General features: G+C 34.7%; 2 protein-coding genes across 2 annotated transcripts; both read left to right on the forward strand.

The window, feature by feature from the left end:
* The first annotated feature begins 1,577 nt into the window (after positions 1–1,577).
* Positions 1,578–6,669, forward strand: LOC131622265 (SCF E3 ubiquitin ligase complex F-box protein grrA-like). Its single transcript, XM_058893291.1, has 3 exons — positions 1,578–1,872; positions 2,274–2,375; positions 2,463–6,669. The coding sequence occupies exon 3, from the start codon at positions 5,263–5,265 to the stop codon at positions 6,667–6,669; it is 1,407 nt and encodes a 468-aa protein (XP_058749274.1). The 5' UTR covers positions 1,578–1,872; positions 2,274–2,375; positions 2,463–5,262.
* Positions 6,670–9,961: 3,292 nt separating this feature from the next.
* On the forward strand, positions 9,962–12,932 carry LOC131622266 (uncharacterized). The gene is made up of 3 exons (XM_058893292.1): positions 9,962–10,635; positions 10,713–11,154; positions 11,250–12,932. The coding sequence occupies exons 1-3, from the start codon at positions 9,962–9,964 to the stop codon at positions 12,930–12,932; spliced, it is 2,799 nt and encodes a 932-aa protein (XP_058749275.1).
* Positions 12,933–17,144: the final 4,212 nt, after the last annotated feature.

The following is a 17,144-nucleotide window of genomic DNA, read 5'->3' on the forward strand; positions in this document are numbered from 1 at the left end:
TCATATCTTGGATTATATCAGAGATCCTAACTGTGTTTGTTGTTTGCATTTTCCTCACTACATACTTGGCCACCCACCTAGAATTTGCAGATCTATTTTCTAAAACCCTAGCACATGTATGTGTGTCATTTATAGTCTTTATGGCAAAAGTTTCTTTCTGGCCCGCTCTAGAGCAAAGCATGGAAAACCCACAATTAGCCTTACACACTACCCTAACCCTGTACCCCTCATTCTTCACAAATTTTATTTCCCTCCCATTTAAAACAGTCCACTCACGAATTGCCTCCCTAAAGTCATCAAGGGTATTAAACTGCATACCCCACTTGAATTTAAAGTCCTTATTAAATTGCTCTTTTCTAAACTTTTCAAACTTAGGCCCTTTTTCATCCTCAGAATTATCTGGATCTGAGCTATCTAACTCCTCACTAACATAATCCTCATCTTCCAATTTCTTCTTTTTGGGACAAGGTGACAACCCATCCATTGTTGGGCCCTCCCTAATTGGTATAGTAACATCATGTCCATCCAAGCCAAAACCATCTACAAGAGCAGTAGTCCTTTCATCCTCACTATCATTCAATCCTTCAACAGCTTCTTCATCACTGACATCTTCATTCAATTCAGTAACCTCATTCACACATATAGGCCCCCCATTAGATGTTACCTCACTTACATCATGTTGAACAAACATAACCCCATCCACTTGCTCACCAACAACATAAGCAGCCAAATCATATGCATCATCGTCACTCTTGATTTGAAAAAAATCTTTATCAATAACATAGATTCTAGTCCACAACATGTACGACCCATCTAAGTATCCCCATCCATTAACTAGATTACCAATTTTACTCAGATTCCACGTTTCCATTTCTTGCTTATAAACTGTTGTCGAAGAACCACCCCTGTATACGACTTCACCACCACCCATTCTTACAAACTCTCCCCCATGGTGGAATACAACGTTAAAAAGTGACAAATTCTGAAATAAAATGCGATACTATTAAATATTATTTCAGCGACTCTAATCAATATTCAGATTAACGATATTTTGAAACTAACCTGACTGTGTTCTCCATCGTCGCCGCCGTTCTCAGCCGCCGTCTTCACTTTCGTCTTCTGCGAAGTCTTCGTTTTCTTCTGCATTGCCTTCGTCTTCTTCTGCATTGCCTTCATCTTCTTCTGCATTGTCTTCGTCGTCGTCTTCAACAAACCGGAACCCTAAGCGCCGTCGTCCCCAAATTGTGTTCTTGCAAGAAATAGTAACCCTAACATTCACGGGGGGAATCTGAAAAGTTTATTGAAAAGTTTGAAATGTGTATGACCTGGCAACAAAGATAAACAAATTATTTCCCTGTCAGCAAATAATTAAATGCCAACAGGGATAATACCTAGCCAACTCAGCGTCACATGAGTGTAGGGGTTAGTGAGTTTGTAATCTGGGTTTTATAAGGGGGCATCTTTAAAAAAAATTTAATAGGGGACAAACTCAAAACTCGCCTATATGACAGGGGGTGAAGGTTATTTATCCCTTAAATTTATAAATAAACTAAAAAGACAATTAGTAAAAAAAATAAATGTCTTCTCTCGTTCTACTTTTACACGCAAAAGGATTTCGAGAAAGAAAGAAAAAAGGGAAAGGTTTGCGTTCTAGGGTTCACAGCGGTTTTGGTTCTCCGTTTCATCTCGGAAATTGAAATTTGATGTTCTTATTTGATGTTCATTTAGTCAACTTGCAATGTTTCCTCTCGCAAATCTTAGGGTTTCGAGACTTCATCTTAAGTCGCAAATTCAAGAGCTTGAGTTCATCTTTCTCTATCCGCTGATCGTTTTCCTCTCGCTTGCACGATTGAAACACTCAAATCCTTTCAGGTAAGTCTCCGACCTATGCTCTCTGCGCTTTCCTTTGTTCGTTTTCACTCTCGCTGAGCGTTACACTAGGTGAATCATGATTATTTCAGCCTTTGATTGTTATAATACCGAATACCTAATGATAAAAAAAAAGGTTAACACAAAACAGAACAACACATTTAATCTTAATTGACATGCATTTCCATCTTGGAGTTTAGGTTTAGATTTTGGTACTGTTTAGATTAGCTTTTAGATTATACAAGTGTGTCTGGTGTATACTTGAATTTAGGTGTATACTTGATTTTAACATATTAGAAGTGCTTGAGTATACTGATTTTGTTATTATTGTAGTTAACCATGTGGAATTGAATATGACATTTTCGATTTTTGATTTGTTTGGGGTGCTATTGCATCGAACTCAGGAAGCTTAATCAAGGGACACATCAACTATAATGATGATTCAATTTGAAGTGATTTTCCAATTCTGAAGTGGTTCACTGGAACAGATTTTGTGAGAATGGCAGGTTGGTGTATTTGAATGTCTTATGTTTTAGGGTTTCTTATGTCTCTGTTGTAGTGGTTTCTTAACTGCTAGTAGTTGTATCTTGTAGGTTCAGAGATTTGCATATGCTCTCTTTTGAAACTGGTTAGGTTCTTATTCAATTGCACGTTTATGATATATTTAAAACAGCGTGACAACATATCTGATTCAAGATGATGCCTTTAAGACCGGCGAACTTGACTATGTCAGATGAGGTATACATGAAACGTATAAGGTTGTTAAACTCCAACATATCTGTATTGTTAATTTTTTAAGTTATTTATTGGTAGTATCATTTTATTTTAACCATTTTTCATTATTTCAGCTTTAATGAAATTTTAACTTTCATGGCTTTAATGGAATTTTAACGATGTTTAAGAGGCAGAGCTTCAGTTGCTAATAAGTGTACTGAAATGTTTGAAATGGACTTGTTCCTTTGTTTTGAGTTTCAATTGTTTCCCTTTTTGGAGTGAAGTTGGTTTATGTTTGTGGACTGAATGATGTTTGAATGTAGAATTATGCTGAAATTCTGTTTTGCAACATGGATGCACATCATTGCTCTTATGAAACTTAGCATATGTTGTCTTATGAACATACATGGAAATATGTTATAGTGCATGCATGATGGGTTATGTTAATCTGTGCTTTAAACTGGACTTGAAATGAGCATGTGGCTTTGTAGTGGTCTTTGAACAACCTGAAGGTGATTCATACTGAATTCCTTGCTTGTTTGTGAAGAATTTCAATGTACATAAACATTTACTCTCAATGATCCTGATTTTGTACATGTTGTCTCTTCTTTAAATTGAACTTTGTATTGATCCATGGCTTGTTTTGATACTCTATGCAGATTTTGATCCTGTTTTGCTGAAGTGGTAATATTGTTACTTTCTCATCCTATTCATTTCTGAAATTAGATGATTTTAAGTTAGATTGAGTATAAACTTAGGTGATTTTTGTAAACAAGGTGTTTATTGAAATCCCACAATGAGTTTACTTATGTTGATTTTGAATATAACTCGATTATACCATTGTTTATGCATAAGATAGAAACTGAAATAAATCCCAGTAAATATTGGATGTGCTGCCAATTGATAGCAGGGACCATCTCATGTAATTCTATTTTTACCTTAAATAAATGATTAAAAGATTTAAATCTTCTTGAGGAGATGTATCCACAGAGGAAAAAGGTAAATACTCGACATCTTACGATAATATGTGTATATGGTCTTTTATTAGTGTGGTGCACATGACTGTTTCAAAAGGATTTCCATTTTAGATATGGTTAGAAACTTAATAGTCATGTTTGATACAATAATTTGACATGAGTTACATTATATACTCTGTAATAACCAGAGAGCAAATATATATTCTAGAGAACAAACCATGCATTTATCTTGAAGGATCTAGTAGGTAAGTCATAAGCATATAATGGAGTGTGATGCTTAGTTTTGTCATTTGCTGCTACCAAGGCTGTTAATCATGATGTTCCAATCACTCCAGATGAGGTATGATGCTTAGTTTTGTCATGTGCTGCTTGTTACTACGCCATCAGCCATGGCAGCGGCGTCGCGGATATCAGTGACTGTTTTATGGCTTTCTGCCATGGCTCTCTTGTTTTTTTCTTGGTGATGTACTGCCTCTAAGTGTGCTTGGTAGTAACTATGTGAAATAATTATGACATCAAATCTAACTTTTTCCTAGTGTTACAGATTTTAGACATATCCATAATTCTGTAGTCGTTAGGTTATAAGTAAATTTTATTTTAAAATTTTGTTGAAATTGGACATGGTACTGGTCGTATGGCTTTTGTGATAAGTTGAAATTCAAATTTTGTTGAAATTGGCTTTGGTACTTGGAAGTATTTGATTTACAGGATGGTAAACATTTCAAGAAAAAAAGTGTGTTTCCAAATTTGAGAAACCACATTATTATTTTGAGATACATTGTTTAGTACAAAATGTTGTCAGGTGGCGGTTAGAGTAGCGTGCTATAGCACCATTGCACCATTGCATAGAGTAACATGTTTCTTGCGGAAATTTAGCTAAAATCCGCAGGTAAATCCGTAGAAAAATCGAGTATTTCTAGTAGTGATTATTTTATTTTAGGAAAAAGGATTATTGTTATTTTATTTTATTGAGAAGACATAACTTTTAAATTAGTAACATTTTTAAATTAATAATTAATGTGTGATTTAAAAGTAATTGATTATGTTATAACATATTATTTAATAATAGGAGAAAAGAGAATATTTATTATTTAACAAATATTTTCAAGGTAATTTAAATTTAATACTAAAATGAAATAATATTGTATAATAACTTAACACAGCAAGTGAAAAGCGAATCCTCATAATAGATGTTAGTGTCTATTATTAAAGTGAAACAATTTATTGAAATGGTTCAATAGTTAATTTTTATTTCAATTATCATTTGACATAATTAATCTAAAATTTTAATTTAATTATTCTAGTATGAATTATTAAAATAATAACAATTATAATATATAAAATATAAGAGTTTAAATTGATATGCACTTAATGTAAACAAATTTACACCTTCATTAAATCATGAGCATAATTAAAGATTTAAAGAAATGATAAACAAATGATAATAAATTAGGGGTGCCAGCTGGTTTGGGTGGGTTTAGAGATTTAAAGGTTCGTCAAATAATTTGATGGGACCATGCAATAATAAAAAAAAGGTTATTCCAATAAAAGAAAAATTAGTGGCGGCGGTAATCCACTATATATAAGGGGGTGAACATATATTCCTTTGTTTAGTATTTAACCTAATATTTACGCTTTAAATTAGTGAGTGGAACCCTTATTCCATTCTTATTTTACTTCACCCCCTGAGATCGTCGTCAATATGAAGAAGAAGAGATCTTCTCAACCACTATCGGAACCTGTCATTGCTTTGAGAAAGAAGAAGAGAATTTGTGTCAAATCTTTTCAACAACAACAACAACAATCGTTTTCTTCTACACAACCTGAATTTTGCTTACCAGATGATTGCTGGGAGCGTGTCTTTTCATTCCTCATCAATTTTGTAGACGAAACCGAAGACAAAAATAAACTCTACTTCAAATCCTCCTTATCTCTCGTCTCTAAACAATTCCTCTCCATCACTAACCGTCTCATATTCTCTCTCAGAATTTATTATCCACAACTTTGCATTCTCCCTCGTTTTTTTCATAGATTCTCCAACCTTCATTCTCTTGACCTCTGGTTCGCCTCCTCTCATGATCTCGACAACAATGCAGCCATTGCTTTGGCTCTCCGTGACAGACCAACATTGAAATCATTATCTATTTTCGGAATTGAGCTAAAGGATACAAACTATGTTTCTTCACGTTACATTGATTCCTTCATGAGTTTGAAGGGTTTGAATTCTCTTAAGTTTCGGTATTCCAAAATATCCGATGATTTGCTTTACTCTATTGCAAAAGGAGGTCTTCCTTTAAAGAGGCTTGTTCTTGACGTTTGTCGCGGCTATAGTTACCATGGAATTTATGGTTTATTATCCAAGTGTCATGAGATACAACATTTGAGTCTTCAAGATGTTGATTTTCTAAATAATCATCATGTTTCCCAGTTGTCTTTACTTGTTCCTGATTTGATATCTATAAATCTTAGTGGATGTTCCAAGCTCACAGAATCAGCTTTGTTTGCCATCATTAAGAACTGTCATTCACTTGATAAAATCACAATTGAACGCATATATGTTAAGAGAAAGAGGGTACAAAATTTTGATATTTTGAAAGATTTTCAAGTCAACCCTCAATTAAAGTCTCTACATTTGGCTGAAAATTCATTTATAAACGATGAGATCGTCCTATTGTTTGCTTCAATTTTTCCTAATTTACAGCTTTTTGATTTGAGTAATTGCGATCGCATATCTGATAAAGGTATTTGTCAAGTTCTAAATAAATGTTGTAAGATTAGATATCTGAGTTTGATCGGCTGTAAAAAAGTGAGACAACTTAAAATAAACGTTGTAGTTGACCAGCTAAAGATGTTGAACTTGTGTGGTACAAACATTGACGATAAAACACTCTATGAAATCTCAAAGAGTTGTTATGGACTTTTACAACTATTATTGATATATTGTAAATATGTCACAGTAAAGGGAGTCACGCGCGTGATTGAGAACTGCACACAACTGGAGGAGATTGATTTGAGATGCTGTGATAAAGTGAATGATGATGATGTTGTCTCAATGCGTTCATCAAGGCCATCATTAAAAATAGATTATTGCTCCACATTTTTGTTTTAGTGACATAAAGAAAAAACTCTTTTCATTGGGGTTGTCTTATTTGCTAGTTATGGATGTTTTATTTGCTGAAGTTTTAGTTCTTAAATATTTTTTGTTTTGTTTCTATAAGATGTATTTAATTGTCATTTTATCGATGATAGTCATATAAATATAGTTAGATTTTTATATGAAATTCAAATGATGTTTATATGATGTTTTTCTTTACTCAGACATATAGTGATAATAGTCTAGTTTCTCTCAAGATATGATGACATGTGTGGGTGCGTGTTTGTAATTCTGCATGAACATCATATGAGAGGCGGTTCTCAAATACTCGTATTGTGTAATATTGGTGTTTCTTTTCAAGGATATCAAATGATGTAGTAGTCATATAAAACAAGACTGACTGGCTTAATATGAATTTAACTATCAAATATGAATGAATGAAACTAACATTTGCAGTTATGAGTTTCATATTCTCAACTGGGTGTTTTTGTTTAGGAAATCTAGTGGATTTAGGATTGAAAATATATCCATCTTTACGTCAAGAAGGTAGGTAGGTTTCAGGGAGATTTTATGTATATTGCACTAAAAAAACACTAGAGTTTGTAAGCTTTATGATATGATAGAAGAATTGTACTATTTTATTTCAGACTTTGCAGTTATATAATATGTCATGTTTTATTTATCAAGAAGGTCTTAGGATGGAGTGAGATTGGAAATGGGAGGAGTTATTATACTTATTCCAAATAATTAATCGTCAAAGAGGAGGATTGAATTGTATTGTTCTAAACAGATTCATTTATTCAATTATTTCTATGTAATAGTGTTGGTGTTGTGGAACAATTCTTGCATGGACACGACCATAAATCCACATTCTTAGGAACAGCCAATAAGAAAGAGTACTTTTTAAATTTATTTTAATTTAAATTTGTTTTTAATTGGATTCATGGGGTGGTTGAAATTATGAAGGAGAGAGAAAAATCAGTATTTATTTTTTAATTAATTAAAATTCTGTGATTGGTTATGTGTAAAACAATTTCTTAGGTATGTGTCCACCTAAGAATTTTCCAGGTGTTGTGTCTCATGTTTACATTTGCATATGTGATTCATAAAACTAAAATATTAAAAAGAGGGGTGCTATCCTTACCTCAAAAATCCAACAAATTACATCTACACCGTAAAGAAATACAACATATACAACTCCAACTTTTGCTTGAAGAAAAACAAGATGAGAGAGAGAGAGAGAGGTGAGAGAAAGTCAGGTGAGAGAAAAAGATAAACTTGATCAAAACGAAGGGTGGAAGGTGGTAGCAAAGAAAACATGGAAACCGAAGGAGCTTAGGTGGGATCTTAGGTGAGGAAAGGGCAATATTGAAGGGGAGGAAATCTTTAGCTACTATTTTTCTGAATTCCCAGAGGAATATGGAGCTAAGGAGATGTTCGACATTTTTATGGATTTTGGCATTGTGGTGGAGGTGGTAATACCTCCAAGGAGGGATAAGAGGGGTAAGAGGTATGGTTTTGTAAGATTTAGAAAGGTAAGGGATGCAAGGATGCTGGAGGTTGAACTGGATAACATTTACATCAAGGAGAAGAAGATACATGCTAATGTACCTAGATTCCAAAGAGGGTGGGGTCAAAAAGGCGTGAAAGGGGCTGTGAAAGAGGCGTCAAAACCGGTGAGAAGAGATGTGTTGCGAGGAGATCCTAAGCTGTTTCAGGCTGTGCAAATTAATAACAATGGAGAAAGCTATGCTGATGTTCTGAAGATGAATAACGTGGTGGAACCGGGACTGCAGAATCAAAGGCGTCTGGGGTGGAACCAAAAGGAAGTGAAGCCAAAATTTGCACACATTCAGTTCAATGTGGAGGAAAATGACTTGAAAAGGTTTGCAGAAGCTTTTGTTGGAATTGTGGAAAAACCAGGGTCAACCTACAACATTCAAGGAGCTTTGCACGAGGAAGGTTATTTTAGGATCAAAGCTACACCGATGGGGGCGAATCTGTGTTTACTTGAAGAACTGGAGGTGGGAGAGTTGGAAACACTGGTCAGGGAAGCGCCTAACTGGATAGGAAAATGGTTTTCAGATATTCATCCGTGGACGCCGGCGGATGTGGACAATGAGAGATTAACATGGTTGAGGTGTTATGGGCTACCGTATCATGCATGGAAGAAAGAGTTTTTTGAGCTCATATAAAAAACGGTGGGGGTATATGTATGTTCAGATGAGGAAACGGTGGAAAAATCAAAATTGGACGTAGTAAGATTCCTTATACGCACCAAATACTCAATGAATTTGAATGAAAGCTTTAATGTGGGTGTGAATGAGCATGTTTACAGCATTAAACTTGTGGAGGATATGCATGGTCCCAAAAGGATTGTGGTACCCAAAAAAGAATTAACATGGGATCAAGATTCTTGTTCATCGGAGACGGCGAATAAGAGTTGGGAGGAAGGCGACGAGGAGGCGGAGGATGCAGAAGCAGAAGCAGGTGGGAACAGTGCAACTCAGGGAAGGGAGTTGTCAAATCAAGATATTTCGGAAGTCCCAAGACAGTACAGCAGGGACGAGGTTGTAGCGCAGACGAGGGAACCTATAGAAAAGGTTGGTATGTTGGTATGTGAGGGGTCACATGTGGACGTGGTTTCTGAGGCAAATCATGGCTATGATAAAGTGATGCAGAAAGTTGTATTGCCAAAGTCAATAATCAATATTGATGGTAAGGGAGCATTTAATGACAGCCACGTAGATAAAGGGATCAACATTGGGAGTCAGATTTTCCAAATTTGTGGGGATCCTTGTGTGGGCCCGGATAAAGAGTTGTTCGGGTGCCAGGTGGTGGATAGTGAAAACTCGGATCCTATTTCGGTTTCTTCTGTTAGGCTCATTGGCATAGCAAGCATGCTTAAGCCCAAGAAGATTATCCCTATTGAAGAAGTGTACCAAAATCTTAAAATCCCTTTTGCGCCTTCTTATTTCTCAGCTCTGTTGCACTCCCAATCTAACCCTAATTTACAAATTCAACAAGCTTTGTCTCCTTCTGTGGTCAATTCAATGGATGAGTCACCAATAAATTCTAGTGGATTGTTTCCTTGTGGAGAGTATGTGGCCGATTCAGGAATCAACCAAAGTAACAAGCGCATTTGGAAGGCGATTGAAGGTATGTCATCGAAGGTGTGGAGCTCTATCAAGGATCTCGGGGTTGAAGGAGAAGAGGATGACGAGGTGTTTGAAGGAATTGTTCGGGATATTGAAGCTAGGGAAAGAAATTGTTTTGAAGCTGGAAAGGTGAATACAACAGGTGTACCATGAATATTGTAACTTTCAACATTAGAGGGAGTGGAAATTCGGCTAAGAGAAGAAGGGTGAGCAAAATTTTGGAATTGGCAAAGGCAGATTTATGTTTTTTACAAGAAACTAAAGCAAAAAAGATGGAAGAGTTCCTGGTGCAAAGTTTGTGGGGGAGGAGAGAGTGTGATTGGTCTGTGGTAAATTCAGAAGGTTTGTCGGGGGGTCTGTTAACGATATGGAACAAGGGTGCGGTTGAGCCCTTATTTAGCTTTAAGGATAAAGGATTGCTGGGGCTTAATGCAGTGTGGAAAAATATAAACTGTTATTTCATAAATATTTACACTCCATGTGATCTAAGGGAGAAGAGAGTCTTGTGGCAGAGTTTACTCGAGTGGAAGCAGAGATTGCCGGTGGGTCAGTGGATTATCGGGGGTGACTTCAACGCAATCAAATTGGGGGAGGAAAGGAAGGGTAAATCTCAATCAAACAGGGGGGAGATGGAGGAATTCGTAAAGTTTATAGAATTAATGAAGTTGGTGGATCTACCTCTAGTGGGCAACAAGTTCACGTGGATCAATTCAAATGGTAAAGCTCGTAGCAGATTAGATAGAATTCTACTGTCAGAGGGAATTATTGATCATTGGAAAGTGGTAGCTCAAGTAGCTGGTAGAAGAGATGTTTTTGATCACAGGTCAGTCTGGATTAAATCGAGCAACCTCGATTGGGGACCAAAGCCATTTAGGGTCTTCAATTGTTGGTTTGAAAAAGAGAGTTTTTGGAATTTGTTGAGGTGGAATGGAAGGCTATCTCGATCACAGGTACAAGCGCGTATGTCTTAAAGGAAAAGCTAAAACTGTTAAAGGGGAGATTGAAATGGCGGAATCAAAATATTTTTGGGAAATTAGATTTGAATATTGATGAAGATGTGGAGGAGATGAACGGGTTAGAAGATGATGATCTATTGGCGATAAGTCAGCTTAGCAGAGAGGTGATGGATAGAAGGAGGAATCTACAACACAATATTTGGAGGAACCTAAATCTCAAAGAGAGTATGTTAAAGCAGAAATCCAGGATAAGGTGGATTAAGGAGGGTGACTGCAACACAAAATACTTTCATGCGGCTGTTAGGAATAGAAGTAGGAAAAACAATATTGTTGCTCTGAAAATAGAACAAGGAAATCTAGAGGAGGTTGGGGACGTGAAGAGAGAGGTAAAGGCTTATTTTGAAAACAGATTTAGGAAAAGTGGAAGACCCAGGCCAAGGCTATCAGGTATTGAATTCAATCAACTCTCTGTGGAGGATAGGATGGAATTGGAGGATGCTGGGGTACAGTGGGAGACAATATTACTCAATGTGTTCAAGATTTCCACCTTAAAGCGACACTGCCACGAGCTTTCACGGCTGCTTTTATTGCTTTGATATCGAAAGTTGAGCAACCACAGGGCCTCACTGGTTTCAGGCCAATATGTTTAATAGGCTGCATTTATAAAATCATTTCCAAACTGTTAGCTGCTAGACTAAGGAGGGTAATAGGAAAGCTTGTCTCCGAATCACAAACAACTTTTGTGTCGGGGAGGCAGATTTTAGATGGAGTACTGGTAACAAATGAAATCATAGATTTTGCTCAGAGACATAATAGACCTTGCCTGCTGTTCAAAGTGGATTTTGCGCAGGCGTACAATTGCGTGGAATGGGATTTCTTAAGAGAAATGATGGGCAAAATGGGGTTTGGGCACAAATGGTTGCAATGGATGGAGGCCACGGTTTTCAGTAGTAACTTGTCAATACTAGTGAATGGAAGTCCTACGTCAGAATTCTTCGCAAAACGGGGTTTGAGGCAGGGTGATCCATTGTCACCTTTTCTTTTTACTATTGTGGCTGAAGGCCTGGCAGGTATGGTGAAACAATTTGTTCATATAGGTGGTTTTCAAGGATTCAAGATTAGCGAGGATGTGTCGTATGAGTTACTCCAATTCGCAGATGACACAATACTGGTGGGTGAGGGAAGCTGGAGCAATTTCTGGGCATTGAAAGTTTTATTGAGAGGCTTCGAAATGGTATCTGGTTTGAGAATTAATATGTGGAAAAGCAAGATGTATGCAATTGGGATTGATCAATACTTTATGCAGGCAGCGAGTCAATTTCTATCGTGTAAACTAGATCAAGTTCCATTCAAATTCCTTGGAATAGTGGTGGGAGGTAATCCGAGGAGAATTAATTTCTGGAATCCAATAATGTCTATTCTGAAAGCCAAATTCTCGCCTTGGATCGGGAAGTTAATGTCAATTGGAGGTCGTGTCACTCTTATCAACTCTGTTGTTAACAATCTGCCAGTATACTATTTATCATTCTTTAAAATTCCAAACAAGGTGAAAAAGGAAATTGTAAAGCTACAGAGAAATTTTTTGTGGCACAATGCTATAGAGAGAAAGGGTGTGGATTGGATTAGTTGGAGAACAATATGTAAACCGAAGGATCAAGGTGGCTTAGGGATAAAAGACATTGCGGCTTTCAATAAGGCGTTACTTATAAAGTGGTTGTGGAGATTCATAAAGGAGGATAATGCATTATGGAAGAACATTTTAGAAGCAAAGTATGGGGCTATGCATGAAAGAATTCTTTTCAAAATTAAGAGGTCACCCTTGTCTCGAAAGTCAATTTGGTGGAGGGACTTGATGCAACTCAGTGAGGAAAGGGAAGAGTGCAGTTTTGGCCAAATGGTGCTGATTAAATTAGGAGATGGAGTAAAAACTCCATTCTGGACAGGGAGGTGGATTGGGCAGAGCCCTCTGTGCACGATGTTTCCTAACCTTTTTCTTATTGCAGGTAATCCGGTGGTGGAAGTTGCTTCGATGGGTGAGTGGGTAAATAATGTTTGGCAATGGCAGATTGAAACAAATGTTATTGTGGGCAACTTGGAAGCTCAGAGTGAAAAGGGAGAATTGCTGAATATTCTGGAGGGTATAGAACCGAGAAGAACAGTTTAGGATGAGTTTGTGTGGACATTGGACAGGTTGGAAGGTTTTGTGGTGAAAGCTTATTATGCAAAAGTGGTGGCTGAAACGACTATGACAGCTGCAGAGATTGCTTCAAGACAAGCTAATAAGGTGATTTGGAAAGCAAGAATGCCGTCGAAAGTTAAGATTTTCGCTTGGAGAATGTTAAAAGATAGATTACCTACGAGATTACAATTGCTTAAAAGAGACATCATCGTGGATAATGAACAATGTTTGTGTGTTTTCGGCTGCACGATCAAGGAGGATGTAAATCATTTGTTTCTTTGTTGCGACAAATTGAGAAGGGTGTGGGAAAAGATTCAAAGCTGGTTAGAAATCACAGTGACGGGCGGAGATGATTGCCGTAGTAATTATATGAATTGGTATGAAGCTTTACATAAAAAAATTCCCGCGAGGAGGGCTGAAGTGATTTGGGCAGCTGTATGTTGGTGCATTTGGAAACAAAGGAATGATATGGTTTTCAATAATGCATTAGAAGATGTGGAAGAGATAGTACACAATGTGAAGATGTATTCTTGGTGGTGGATGGCTATTGGAAATACAAAGAGAATAGAATGTTCCTTCTATGAGTGGTTTAACTTTCCTATACATTGTATGCAATTGTAATGGTTTTTAGCTCTACCTTTTTTCTGGTTTTGCTGTTGTTAAGGTCCGTTGGTGAATTTTTTGGCCATGTTTTTTTTACTGGTCTTTGTAATGACCATACTGTTGGTTTGAGCACCATTGGTGCTTTATGTTATATATATACCATTGCTTACCAAAAAAAACATATATGTGTTTGGTGTGTGTTAGAGAAAAGAAAAAAATAATTAATAAATGTTTTAGAAAAACAAAACCGTAGAAATATACGGTGTGAGTGTATTACTAGTGTAAAGATATCATTATGCTATTAAAAAGAGGTATTGGTAACAACGAAAAAGATACATGTAAACAATATTTAGAAAAATAAGAAAAGTTACACGTTGATGTCATACTGTAGCCTCATGCATCATAACTAATCATACTAGGAAAATCATACTAAGAAAGAGTGAATGTTATTTATTAAATGATTAATGTAATTCAAACACCATTAGTTACTAATCAAGTTATATTATTAAACTAAAAAACAAAGGAAAAAAATATAACACTTATGTCTTTCAAACTAAATTGATGTGTATTTACATGAACAAAAGGGAGTTATGCTAGTAGAAATATTATTACTATACTAAGGATGCGTTTGTTTCAAGGTTTCAAATTACATTTCTCGGAATAGTATTCCCAGGATTATTATTTGGATTATTATTCTCATTTATGTGTTTGATAGAGATTAATGTTTCGTAGAAATAATTGTAAATTTGGTTAATTTAAAATTAAAATAAATAAAAAATAAAAATAATTGTGATTAGTAGTGAGAAGTTATAGTTGGTTGAAGTTATTCCCATGGGAATGTTATATTCTCACCCTTTAAGCCTTGAAATAAAAATAAAAGAAACAAATGTAAATAAGATTCCTTGGAATAAAAAGTTCCTTGGAATAATTTTTTTAAATTTGAATCAAACATAGGAATGTTGGATTCCCATAGTCTTATTCCTGAGAATATTTTTTCTAACCTTGAAACAAACACACCCTAAGTAAATAATTGAAATTACTATTTTATCTTGGCTTAAATGTAGTTTTGGACCCCCAAATTTCTCAATTGCTTGATTTTGGTTCCCATATTTCAATTGTTTGATTTTGACCTCCAAAATTTTCTAATTGCTTAACTTTGATCCCATAAATTTCAGTTGCTTCATTTTGACCCCTCAAGTTTGCCCCCTTTGTATTTGATAGTCCTCTAATTACATGTATACTAAATTTCTTTTTTTTATTGTTTTTTATTTTATTTTTTATTATTATATTTTTCTTCTCTTTCTAATAGTTAAGCTTTAAATGTAATATTTTAAAAATCTTAAACATTCCATTCAACTTAGAATATATGACAAGCACGCAATATCCCTTATAAAAAATTGAAATTCTATATGACTAATAGGATTGTTAGACTTTGGGACTTTATTCTTAACTATGAAGAAGTTATTTGCTAAAGAGTTTATTATTTTATTGTCAAAATGAAAAAGAAATTAAGTGTGTTAAATCTTTTTTATTTTATGTTATTTAATAAAACAATTTTTTAAAATTAAATTACTAAATAAATTTTTTATTTTCTAATTTCTAAAATTGTTTTTTAAGAATTAGATTTTTACCAGATTACCAATCCGTGTTTTAGATGTTTTTTTCTTAAAATCATTTTGTTAAAAAAGTTTATAAAATATATTTAAAAATTAAAAAAATTGCTTTAAACTGGCTATATATATTTTTGATTTAAAAGTAAATATCTTAAAAAAGAAATGTTTCAGAAATAATAAGAATAAAAAAATGTATGCAGAATTGAATGAAAACACAACAAACTAACACATTGCAAAATTGATTTATCCAACGGACCAAATTGATTCATCAAAAACTCACTCACTTTTTACGTTTAGGTGTGGATTAGAAAAATAGCGCCAATAGTCTCTCTCACTCTCACTTTCTCTCTCTCTCCTAGGAGTATTCCTCACTGCTTAACGTTTCATTTCGCAATTTTCGCCATGCCTCGGTACCCATTCTCATTGTTGAAGAAGGTTAATCTTTCATCTTCTTCTTCCCTCTTCTCACTTTCTATGTTTTCTTAGATCTAGTTTCTTGTATTGTTGTATTTATTTCGATTGTTATTTTCTATAGCTAGATCACATTTCTTCTTTACGTTTATGGTTCTGCAGCTAGATCAATTATGTTTTTGTAGTTCTTACTTAGTTCACATTTCTTGTATATGTTAATTGTTTTGTAGATCTTTGATTGTTGTTTCTTTAATTATATCAGGTTTGATTCTGTTTAAATATTGTTGGTTAGTTTCTTGATTTGCTTAAATTTTATTTTTACAGAAGGATAAGAAAAGAAAGAAGAAGACATCTCATGCAAGAGAAATCGGCAAAATAAAGCTTGATATTAAGCATTTGAAAAAGGTTAGGTATATATGTTTTATATTTCTTTAATTATAATATCTGCATATGTTATTGATTATTTTATATTTGTTATGTATAGGATATTCAAAATATGCAGATCTCATACATGGTTATGAAAAACGGAAACACTAAAACCGTTTTTCGTAGGTAAGTAATAACCTAATGTTAGTTTCTTCATACAAAATTATATAATATGTACAAAATTTCAAACGACTAATTAATAGACTAATTAATGAATTCATGAATTTCAGCGGAATGCGGATTCGCATTCCCTCCATTCCCATTGGTGAAGCCATGGATATTGGTAGCAAATTGGAGGAAATTCGGAAGGCTGAAGAGAAGCTGAGGGTGAAAGAAGAGGAACTGATAGTGAAAAAGAAAGCCTATGCTGATGCTCGTGAGAAGAAGTAAGCCATTTGAAATGAATTTACAGAAAGAATAATGTTAGTAGTAGAATTCTATAAATGATATTACTTGTAAATAATGATATTACTTGTAAATAAGAAAGTTGGCCTGTCTAAAACTCTATGAACAAGTCCCTTATATCATCAATAATTTGAAATCATCCATGAAATTTCAAACTGTTAAATAAATTTGTTCTTATGTCTTAGTTTGTTATCATATATATATGGATTTGTTTTGTGACATAATTCACTAAATGGTTTATAAAGTCATAGTTGTAAGTTAGTGATAAAGCCTATATAAATTTAGTGATATTAGAGTCTGTGATCTATTTATTTTATCCACCAAGTTATCTATCGACCAAAGCTCAATAGTTTAATTTTGAAACTTTATATATAAAATAAGGTTAAGTATTGCTGAAAATGGTTTATAAAGATGGTCACTTCCATAGTTTTGAAACTTTATATATAAAATAAGGTTAAGTATTGCTGAAAATGGTATAAAGATGGTCACTTCCCTCCCCCTACAATCTCTTTATGTAAAAATTAAAATTGAGTGTGTTTATGACTTTATTTCTACTTATCTTCCTAATTAGCATACATTTTTAATCAATGAGTTGAGGAATAACTGCATCCACTAACAAGTGGTCTTGCAAAATAGAGAAGTTAGTACAAAAAAGATTTTTGTACTATTGGACAATGTGACCTGCAAGTTGCTGGATAGAAAAGGTCTTGGTAGTATTTTTAATTGTGGCAATTTTGTG

This window comes from Vicia villosa, unplaced genomic scaffold (assembly GCF_029867415.1).
Source record: "Vicia villosa cultivar HV-30 ecotype Madison, WI unplaced genomic scaffold, Vvil1.0 ctg.000029F_1_1_1, whole genome shotgun sequence".
In the NCBI taxonomy this organism is placed as follows: domain Eukaryota; kingdom Viridiplantae; phylum Streptophyta; class Magnoliopsida; order Fabales; family Fabaceae; genus Vicia; species Vicia villosa.

Bases quoted from the DNA above. Each gene is read 5' to 3' on its own strand.
- LOC131622265 (XM_058893291.1), top strand. From the start codon at position 5,263: ATGAAGAAGAAGAGATCTTCTCAACCACTATCGGAACCTGTCATTGCT.
- LOC131622266 (XM_058893292.1), top strand. From the start codon at position 9,962: ATGAATATTGTAACTTTCAACATTAGAGGGAGTGGAAATTCGGCTAAG. The intron at 10,636-10,712 runs GTCAGTCTGGAT...GGTTTGAAAAAG, and splicing joins AGAGATGTTTTTGATCACAG to AGAGTTTTTGGAATTTGTTG. The intron at 11,155-11,249 runs GTAAAGGCTTAT...TGTGGAGGATAG, and splicing joins TTGGGGACGTGAAGAGAGAG to GATGGAATTGGAGGATGCTG.